The sequence below is a fragment of the Lepisosteus platostomus genome, chromosome 18 (assembly GCF_059453375.1).
Source record: "Lepisosteus platostomus isolate fLepPlt1 chromosome 18, fLepPlt1.hap1, whole genome shotgun sequence".
NCBI classification, from domain to species: domain Eukaryota; kingdom Metazoa; phylum Chordata; class Actinopteri; order Semionotiformes; family Lepisosteidae; genus Lepisosteus; species Lepisosteus platostomus.
Window position 1 is genome coordinate 5,180,796 of NC_142628.1, and position 11,459 is coordinate 5,192,254.

Sequence of the window (11,459 nt, forward strand, 5' to 3'; positions counted from 1 at the left end):
CTGTGTTTAGGAGTTACAGGAGTTCTTGGAAAATCCCCATTCAGAAAGAAAAAAAGTATATGGCAAAACTCTTTTTTTAAATCAGTCCACAGCTGCCCAACTGTACACATGATGGCTGCACACACAGACCACTGGTTAAGGTGCAGAGCTTTAACCATATCTCCATGTTCAGTCTGTGTCCCAATAATACTATGAGACAACAATGTTTTTGTCTGATTGTCTTTTTTATACAGAATCAAGTTTACTTGCCACCTAAAGACTTAACGACATGCTGTGGGGTTTGTAAAAATATCTCCTGTATTTATCACATGGATAATGGCTCTGTTGCACTGTACAAGGTAAGGAAGAGGAACATTTTTTTTTTATTTCAATGAAACCTATACCAAAAAGTTGGAACAACCCAAAACATAACGGACTTTCCATTTAATATAAGTATCCTAACATGTCTTTAATATTTTATTTAAAAATGACGCATTTTCAAAGGTGGGTCAACAGCCAGTGACTGATTAATTTTACTTAACTACTTTACTAGTCGTGGCTTCAACGTGGCTTCAACATGATGCTACTGCTTACAACACCATACTGCACTGCTGAGCAGCACAAAAAAGGCAAAAAGTGTTGCAGTTATTCCTAAGGGAAGCATTAAGTCATGCATTGTATAAAATTGTATTCAGCATCTAGTAATATGAACTATGTGTCCTTTAGAGTTTGTTTGTGATCAACAGATCTAGTGATATTATCAGTAAACCACCTTCCTTATTTCTTTCAGCCTGGGAAGACATGGGTGTCCAATTGCATGAAGTATGACTGCTCAGACACATTATCAGGACCTACCCTCATCACTTATTCCATCAGCTGTCCTCCTTTTAACGAGACAGAGTGTATGAAGGTCAGTGTAAAGCTATCCCAAACAAGCCTGCTGGGAAGAAGCTCGAGACACTCACTTTGAAATGAATCATCAGTATTCTAAAAGCAACATTTTACATCTAAAACTACAATGGCGGCATAAAGGCAAATTATACCTACATACATAAATGATGTGTTATCTGCTGTAATAGCATGCAAAAAAGAATGCTTCTTTTTATTATCTGAATATTTCAATCTTAGGATCGTACAGAATATTATTTCCCTCTGTTTTTATTTTTATGTTGTTTAGTTTGTATTGGTATGGTGACATGCTTTGTATTAACCTATGAAATGACACTTACTGCCATCTCATCCTAGATTGGTGGAACAGTTGTAAGTTACATGGATGGCTGCTGTAAGAGCTGTGAGTACACAAGAAAAACACCTTCCTGCTAAACATAGTAGAGATCATGTCGTAGTGCAGACTTGTAGACTTCCTGCTTCCTGTACACTGAATTGTGCGACAAAGTGTTTTAACCTGTTTCCAAGAATGTTTGAGCAATGTTTATTTTATGGTACAGTCCCTGTAATAGTAATTGGAAAACACAAGGCATCTGCATTATGGGGTAAAAGATATTAAAGCCTCATTTTCAAGAGACATCTGAGATGAACTTGAAGGTTTCCTGCTCTTTTATTTAACAAAAAGTTGTTTTTGTAAGTCAGTCTTTTTCCCAAAATGTTTACTACTTTCTTTAAATTAATACTTTCTTTGATTTTCAGTTTCATTCTTTATAAATGCCATTATGCACCTTTTAATTGCTCCATCTCTTTTATAACTTTTAAACATGATCAAATTTTTCTCTTAATATACGTTTAACATTTAAGCATTTGGGCATTCTAAACATGCTTTTATGTATGTGATGCAATAATTAAAGAAAGAAAGGCAATTAACTCCAGAACTACATAAATTCCAAGCAATTCTCCGATTACACTACTGGTAATTATAACTTGACAAAAGGATCAACATTTATGGATGGAGTAGAATAAAAGGTTTGTTAGAAATAGCTTTTTTTCAGAAATATAAGGCCTGGCCAAATCACAGGTATTCATGTCATGAATGTTTCTGCAAAGGTTTATACTGTATCAAACAATGGCAAGCAAACATTTAAAACATCATGGTATTAAAAGAAGCACTCTTGGCTCAATTCAAGACTCTCTCACAGGTTCTTAAGTACTGTGCAGTGAAATGAAAGAGGCTTCAAATCAGTGTGTTAAAATAGCAAAACACCATATAAAATGATTTGCCAAACCTTTCACAAATTAATAAAACTTTAAACGTGTCATATACTACTGTAAATTAATAATCATGCCAAGTAGAACTCCACAAACAGCATTCAGACACCGTAATTTATAGAAATTAAATCAATAACATATAGCCAATAATAATAGCAAAATATATGCCATTCCTCCAAATATATGAAGTCCAAATAAGGAAAGAACTTATATGAATTAATATTGCAAGTGAAACATTGTTAAGTTTCAGGTAGTTTAGTTTTAATTATTAAATTAAATCTCTCACTCTCATAATAAAAGAGCTGAGCATAGATAATCACAATCTCCAACACTTGCTGCAGAGCCTGAATCTAATAAAACAATTATTCATGAGGTTTCCTTGACTCTTATCCATGTGCAGTATACTGTATGTTGTTTTTTCAAGTGATCTGTACATCTGCTTATTTTAACCTGCTAAAGAGGTAAAACTTAAACTGTCCCAAAGTCTTTTAAAATTTATGATTTGATGACTACATTTGAAACCTGCTGGACTAGGGCTCTTCAGGAGTGGGGTTTGGAGAGCCCTTTTTCGATAACAAACATAACAAGCTAAAAACAATTACAGTCCAGTTTCAAGATCCAGCAGCCCACTCTTCTGTGTGTGGTCATTAACACCTTCAAAGACCAATTGTGTTTTCTCTTCCTTGTAAGTAAACATTCTGTCTTCATCGAGTGTTGCTTTATGAATTTCTAGCTCCTTGTAATCTATGCATCAGCTCCAAGAAATAAAAAAGAAACTGATTTCTTTCTGTTTTTGTTACTGTTGAGTAGCATAAAAGTGCCTTTACTTAATGTAACACTGAATTATTGTGTAAAGCTGCAACCTGACCAATATGTAACAATCTCACCAGGTACTGGATTTTCCCTGTTTCCATTCCCTGTTAGGCCAGTGCCTCCTACAGTTAGCACTAACTGTGACAAAGGTACCAGTTTACTGGAACAAACCAGTGACCGTAAGGCTAGCCAGCATCATTGTTGATTTCCAACAATGTACTCCCGAAAAGATAATTCAGGACTCAAACAGCTTAAATGATGTTTTGGCTTTTTGGTAAATTATTTTTCTTCTTTAAATCTGTGCTGGTAACATACATGACACAGCTGAATGTTTCCCCACTTTGCACTGTCAGGGCAGTGCATTGTTGTTTGCCAACAATGTACTGTTGGTAGTGGCCAGTTAGTAAGCACCTAGTTTTTGCTGCATGTTTATGTCACATGTTTAACTAGTGTTTGTGTGTCTTCAAGTTCATTAGAAACTAATCTTGTAGTCTTGTGTTAAAGTTAGTGGGTTACCTCTGGAAAGTCTTTGGGTGATATGGCACAAGTTCCTTAATAACTGAAAAATTCAAATAATTCAATCCTTAAAGCATGTCTCTAATACACCAAAATCAGGTTTTAATTAAGTGAAAGAATATATTGTTAGGAACACATTTATTGATGAGATCTTAGTTCCATGTTATAAATAACAGGACATCTTCATGCCAGATTACCCAAACATTTTCTAAAACAATATTAGAATATTTCCCTTCTTGTGTTTATGAATTGAGTGTTGCTTTGAAAATGATCTTTTTCTTCTGTTGTTATTTACCTTCCAACTATTTTAAATATAAGGACAAATGTAGAAACATAAACATTTCTAAGCAGGACATTACACAGTATTTAGTTCAACTAAAAATCAGAGATTAAGAGATTAAGTAAAGAGTTACAAGATACAGGCTAAATTTCAAGCATTTATGAGGTCAGTATTCTTTCTGCTATATGATGTATTTGAGGCATTGATGCCTCCCAAGTATTCCTGCACCTCCTCCACCTTTAACATTCAGTTCTTCATTATTAAAATAATTATTTAAAGAGTAAAATAATAAATCAGTTTTGTAACTTTTTCAAATTCTATTTTTTTACCTCTTTTGTGTTTATTTTTAATGAAATTTGAAGTTTGTTTAAAATAATAACTTAAAATATATTAAGCATTTAAAATAAAATGTTTAAAGTCAATTTCTTCCCCGAAATTCCTGCAGATAATTTAGGGATATTTTAAATAATTGCCTTTCTTTTCTCAAATGGAATTTGGCATTCAAGTGTGGCATTCAGAGCTCACAGCATGCTTACTGTAATGAAACAGGAATGTTTTGTTGCTTAGTGAAATGAGTTGTTTTATTGGGCTACACATACAACTCTGGAGACATTCAGGGAGTGGTCACTGGTGGCTCAAAGGGTTATAAAAACACCAGCTGGAGCTTTGTTGCCAATGCTGTATTCTTGCATGACTGTACAAGTGACTAGGCAAAGATTAAACATTTAATTATCAAACAATGCCAATATTATTTAATCCAGAAGTTAATATTGTAGAATCCAAATACAGAGATGCTGGTTGTATGAATGATTAATAAATTACTGGTTGTGAAATAATTTCCGGCACACATGAAGATTTTAACCTCACGGGTTGTGTGTCACATTATTATAGTGAAAACATAATGTCCTGAGAGTCCAGTACTGTTCCCAAGGTACATACTGTAAGTGGCAGGATGCAATGAGGAGAAATATATTCTCAGACAGAAATCTTGGTAGCATCAGTATTCTTCAGTAATGAAAAATGTTTCAAGATGTCTAAACACTCATCCGAAGGTACCATTTTGAAAGGAAAACTAATACCAATGTTCTGACAAAAGAGCAATGTAACATGTACATCAGTGTCCAGTAACCAGCAAGACACTTGCTGTTGTGCAGGGTACAGCCACTGGCTACTGTACTACTACATTAAACGTATGCTCAAACCAGGCAATATCCCATTTCAAAGAAATCAAATCACCTCTACGATGAGTTAACTCATTATCAGTGAGAACAATGTGAGACTGCTACAAAAAACTCTCTTGGATTGCTCCAACTTCCAGTTTATCTTGACTGGTTTGAACATGAGCCATTGTTGCCATGCTACCACTTACTCTGTAGGTGGTCACACATTACAGACTGGCTGATGCTGTCTCTGTGGATTCAACAGCTTGCCAAATAAACCAGTAAAGAGAAAAATATCCCAAGATTATTGTGGGCAGTTTTGTTGGGAGGCTAAAATAAATAATATTACCAATAATTGTACAAATTATTAAACTGAAGGCACCTGTTGAACTTTTTCATTAACACTTCAGTATAAATTTCAATAGAGGAGTTGTCAATCTTGGTGCTTGAGAGACCACTCTGTGATACTGTGCTAATACTTCTATCTATCCCCACATTACATTCTTCTAAAGGAAAAATTAGTCCAGATCAGCCAATGTAGCAGTACTCATTAGTAATTGGCTATGTATTTCAGCACAGAGGAATTCTCCAGTGTCTGGGGATCACTGTAATTAACTGCAGTCAGAAGTTCCTTTCAATGACTGTGATTGAATCTGTGTGAAGCAGAGCTGCACTGATTATCAAGCATTTGAATTAAAAGTTTCCTGTTTCTCAGCAAAATATTATCTCAAACAAAAAAAAACAACACATGCATTAGGACCAAGATCGCAAATCCCTTGAACAGGGGATACATACAAAAGGGATTTTATTTTTAGAGAAATGTAGTGCAATGCTTAATTTGTAGATGTGTTTTTTAAAGCTGGCTTTGACATTTTTTTATGCTTTCACTACCCCAGGTAAAGAAGATGGGAAATCGTGCCAAAAGGTGACAGTCAGAATGACAATTAGAAAAAATGACTGTAGAAGCAACAGGCCTGTAAGTATATAAAATCATTTATAGAAGTGCAATCATTTTTTTGCTTTGTAATTAAATGGCTAAAATGGTTGATAAATAAACCTGTTCCAGTAACTATTAATTACAGCATGTATCGTAATATTCCCAAATAGCACCTTAAACAATGTTGTATAGGCAGGATATTCAGTTATTACACCATAATGTACAGTTCTTGACCGTAAGTCATTCTTTGAGTCATTCAAATCACTACTGACCTCTTTTTTGTTTTGTTTTTATGTGTTGATTTGCTTTTAAATAGATGTTCTTAAAGCAGCTATGTGTATTTTTAATAACCAAAATCTAACATAAAATTATGTGTTTTCTAATTATTTTTATGCATAACTGCTAATCATTCTGTATACTGTAATAAAAAAACATATTTCTGGTGGTGTTATACAATATTGCGACATAGCAAAACAGTATCTTTACAGTATATTATTGGGAGTTGTGCATAATCATTGTATTTAATGAAATAGTATTTTAGTATTGTACAATATGATTAACAAAAGTTACAGACTAAACGTTGAATAAATTAGATCACCTGACATGTTTTTTCTAATTCATGTGGGTTTTCCACTTTTTACACTGTTACAGTTTTTGTGATGCATCAACACTCCCCTTTTCTAGGTTAACATAGTGTCCTGTGATGGGAAATGTCCCTCAGCCAGCATATACAACTACAATATCAACACCTATGCCAGATTCTGCAAGTGCTGCCGAGAGATTGGGCTACAGCGCCGTTCAGTGCAGCTGTACTGCAGTGGGAACTCCACCTGGGTCTACTACTCCATTCAGGAGCCCACGGACTGCTCCTGCCAGTGGTCCTAAAGGCCAGCCAACAACCAGATACACAGACTGACTTGGTCTCTGAACATCATGCTGCTTTCAAGGGACAAACAAATAGAAAAAGAGGGAGAAGGAGGATGGGAGGGGTCGGGGGGGGGGGGGAACCATGAACGTGTCCTACAAAAGGAAATACTTTACTTTTCCCACCAGAGATGGATAATCAAAAATAGAGTTTTCTGCATATAAAACATAAACAAGCACTGGATCATGATCTCTGATTTTGAAACTGACTATATTTTCAAGACAAATAAAAAAACACATATCATGACCGTCCCATTTCTTGACTTTGTCTAATCTGTTTGCCATCTGAGCACATGCTTTATCGTGTAGTCTTTCCAATGCACTTCCAGTAACAAGAACATGACAACATATACTGTATAAATAAGCAGCCTGTAGCACAGATCACGGCATGCATACAGGCTTGTGCTATTTATACTGTAAGTAATCTATAGATTGTGTGGGAAGCTGAAATGTGAACAAGATGAAGATACTGAAAAGCAGTCATTAAAAAGAGAAGAAAAAATACTCCATGTGACTTTTGAAACTGTACATAAACAGAATATATATATATGATATATATATATATGATTTTTAAATGTATCATAGATTGAGCAATCTAGTCACTCTGAATGCTGGGAAAATGACCAGAGCAGTTGGTATAGTTCTGAAGGCTATTTTCTAAGAGATGTGTTTTAATGCCAGAGATCTATTTTAGAAAACTGCAGTGCTGACGTGTCAAGTAGCTCCTTAAAATATTTTCAATATAAATATTCGAATGATAAAATAGTTTGTAAAGCGAACCAGTTGGTTTGATTTACTAAAAGACTATGCTGGACATTCCATTTGAAAAAGATATCTTTGGACTTCTGTGATGTTTTACTTATTATTCCTATTAACCTGTGGAAAATGAATTTCATAAGGGGAAATCAATAGATACTGTATAGATGTGTATTCTGCTGCCCTCTAATTTGCACTACATTAATGATATGTACATAAGCAAAGCAGGGCATTAAATACTGACAATTACCATAATCTAGTCACAGAGCTCTGACACGTTTTTAACATTTAATGTGATTAACAAGTATGATTATACAGTCAAATACAGAAATTCAAAATTTGTGTTGTGTGATGCTAGAAGAAATGATAAAAGTAAAATAAAAAGTGCTCTGAATATCAAGAAAAAACACAATTATTTCTGTGGATGCTAAAATGTTCTTTTCTATCAGTCTCTCACTGTCCATGCTCACAGCTTTAAGGCATATTTATGTATTATGTATTGCCAGCATCCATATTACTGTGCTGTGTTTGCATGCTAATTTTTAATTTTTTTAAAAGCTAATTAGTTTTCTAAATAGCACATTAGACTCCATCTAAATTATGTGAGCAACACCTACCTTGTACTGCTTTATTTAGATTAGAGCTGTTTAGTAAATCGTATCATTATTGTGGATATTCATTCATACAAGTACTTGGATATACATTAACTTCATTAGTAAAAATATGGAGACATATTGCTTTTTGTTTGTATATAAGTGAATTCATATCCATCTCTTGTTTCTATTGAATATACTATATATATTTTAATTTTAAAAACTTTACGTTGAATTCAACCCCTCAAACAGGCCTGTACTGTTTGTTCTTTAAGATAATGCAAGACATCCAATTGAGGCAGAAATGGTCTCTGGAGAACTGTAGATTAAATACAGAACATCCATGAAGAGTTTGTGCTTTATCGCTTCACAATGCATCATAAAAATGCATCAGTATACGTCAAATTGTATTCAATATTACTTATTTTGAGCAGTTTATTAAGCTATTCCATTACATCTACACAAAATATAACATATTTGTTCAAATTTAACAATATCTATTTTCTTCTTGTTTCAATGTCTGCCCATTTTAAAATATTAAAATGTTTGGGAAAATGAAACTGAATTTTTAATTCAATGGTGTGTAAAAAGTTGTGCATATATTTAAAAAATCGCAAGCAATATTAATCTGACGTTTCTGTTCCTAAAAGAGTTTATGTATTCACAATTTCTTAATTTAATTAAAACATTTCGTGTCAAATGATTTCCAAAATAACCCTAAATTTTAAACAATGTTCTTAACCTTAAATTTTAAACATATCTTCACTGTCTGACTCCACAGAGCATGGATATCAACTATAAAATTTTAATAAATAAAAAAATGATTATTACTTATCCTAAGCAAGCAACATCGCTTACTTTTGAGAGTTAAACTTAAAGATGGTTTATTACTTTAACTTCTCTGTAAGATACAGTATAAAGCTTACAGTGATGTACAATTCAGTAACAACGAACTATGGTAATTGTGTACCATACTCATGTATACAGTATATACTTTTCAATAAATACTTCCTTAGAAAATCATGGCAGGTCTTTTCTCTATGAAACAATTATGTCTCCTCTTCATTCCTGGAAACTTCTTGTGGTCTATTTATCAAGCCCCTCATTTTTAGATGTATTTTTTTAATATTTATTTGTTTTGATAATTTATCTTTATAGATAACATCAGCCTAATATGAAAAGGTGAGGTTGCCATTTTTGACATTTGAGTGGTTTTATGACGTTTCAGAGGTTAAAGAAATGTATTATTCAGTAATTCATTCTTTGCTATCACGCCCTCTACATCTACATCAACAGCCTTCTCTGTCTTGTTCCTAGTTTCCCTGTGCTTTTCTTGTCCTTCCGGTGTATACTTGTGTGGGGCTATATATTTCCGGGTCTCCCTTTGCTTCTCGCTCAGCATTGAGGGTTCTTCCATGGCCTAAGGGCATAGGTTTCTACCCGACATCGTCTGACCCCCTTGAGCCCTGGCTAACCTCCGTATTGCCTCCTTTGCCACTACGCATAGGGTCTCTTCTGCTCTCTTTGTCATTCCACGGCATGCCCCTCCGACATCCATGACATTTGAAAAAGTTAAATACTGTACATTTCATTTATAAAAGTACAAGGAGGAAGCCGGGCATAAAGAATTAGCAAGAAACCACTGAAATTTGATTAACATTTCAGTTAATGTCAGTCTACTTTATGCTAACATACTGTACAGTGCATATTTCCACACAGCTGGAGTAAGTGAGGTCAGAATATGTGGCTGCAATCCATTTAGATAGGCAAACAAATGAAATGTTTTAATTCTCTCACTCTCTTTGCATTCACTTTCATTGAGAATTCTTTACCAGCCTACAGTAGAAAAAAAAAATCAACTACTAATTTTAGGAATTTTGTTATGTTTACTGTGTAGCTTTAGTCGGTCACATTTAAGTTATCCCTGCTTTTAAAGTGTGTATTTTTTGTGGAAAAGTTTCCTCAAAATATTTTCCTGAATACATAAGCAATATATACTTATAAAATATAGAATATATAGTTCCTGGGAATGGAACAAATTGAGGATTTTTTCAAACTGATTTTAGTGTTTTTGGTGGTAGACCCTTTTTCTCTCAGCCTTGCAGCTGTTTGCCAGCCCGTATTCACTAATGAATCATTATGAAACTTCCAGCTTTCCTTGATACAGTATGACCATCAACTACCCTCGAAATAGGTTCGTCACAGGCCCTAACAGGACAGATGTCATAATGGGATGGGATAAAACTGATAAGTGTAGTTCACTTGTAAATCAGATCTCAGACCTGTAATATTAGACAGCTTGAGCGCATCTTGCACAGCAGAACCTGTGGCATGCCTAAATGGAATCCTATTCACTCTTAGGATTTGTATTTAAAGAGCTACAGTAGGCACCTGTATCACATCTTTTCATCAGCCAAGTGATTATGCACTTCAAAATATCAAGTTCGTTTACTTCACTGTACAATTTTCCACTTCATGTCTGTGCACATAAATCAAAGAGAGTCAGTGTAAAATTAAAAACATTTAGAGGCAAAAATTGTGCAAGCCAAGGTCAACATCCAAATCTAAGACTAACTTCTGTCTCACATGGACTGTGGAATGCATTATAACACCAAACAAATCCAAACAAATTACTCTGACTTTCAATCATTCCAGATTTACCAGGTATGTACAGTATGAAAATCATACTCAGGATTCCCTCACTGTTCTCTCACAGCTGCTGTATCATTTTGGACATGCTTTGTGCTCACGGATCTTCGAAATGTCCTTACTTTGTTTATGTTTGAAAAGGCCATTTCTGTTCTTCTTATACCTAGTGAATCATAGTAACAGCTGAAAAATACATACATAGCCCAAGCCTGAAACTATGACATCTGGAGTGCTGGGCTCATTCTACACACCAAGCAAACATTTGTAATGTATGAGCAGCTTCAGAGCTCCCAATATAATTACTCAAATATTTTCTCTTATTGTGCACTGAGAAATATAACTGTCGTTACCAGAACTGAAAAAACAAATATACTTTCTTAACCGGCAGTATCAAACAATTGCATTACTTAATAAACAAAAGGCAAATAAATGTGTCTACCATCAACATATTTTTTGAACATCAAAGTACAGTATGTTTGGCTGATGACTCACAATGGGCTGAAAACAGTATTCATGGTTAAAATATGTAATATATATGATCCTTTTTGATCCTATTAGTATTTGAGACGTAATACATTTTAGCTTTACGTTCACACTTTGTGTTTACTCCAGGTCAGTAACGTGTTTGATATGACCTGACAATTTAAAAAATATATACACGAACACGTTTACAAAGCAATAAAAGAGATCTA

At 34.2% G+C, this 11,459-nt stretch overlaps 1 protein-coding gene across 1 annotated transcript in view; it reads left to right on the top strand.

The window, feature by feature from the left end:
* Positions 1–9,097, top strand: part of otog (otogelin) — a 65,808-nt gene extending 56,711 nt beyond the window's left edge. The window contains exons 52-56 of the mRNA XM_088611850.1: positions 234–338; positions 770–889; positions 1,225–1,270; positions 5,805–5,884; positions 6,530–9,097. Coding sequence (XP_088467976.1) covers positions 234–338; positions 770–889; positions 1,225–1,270; positions 5,805–5,884; positions 6,530–6,730 — 552 coding nt within the window. The 3' untranslated portion in view covers positions 6,731–9,097. The remainder of the gene's footprint in view (positions 1–233; positions 339–769; positions 890–1,224; positions 1,271–5,804; positions 5,885–6,529) is intronic.
* The last annotated feature ends 2,362 nt before the right edge of the window (positions 9,098–11,459 follow it).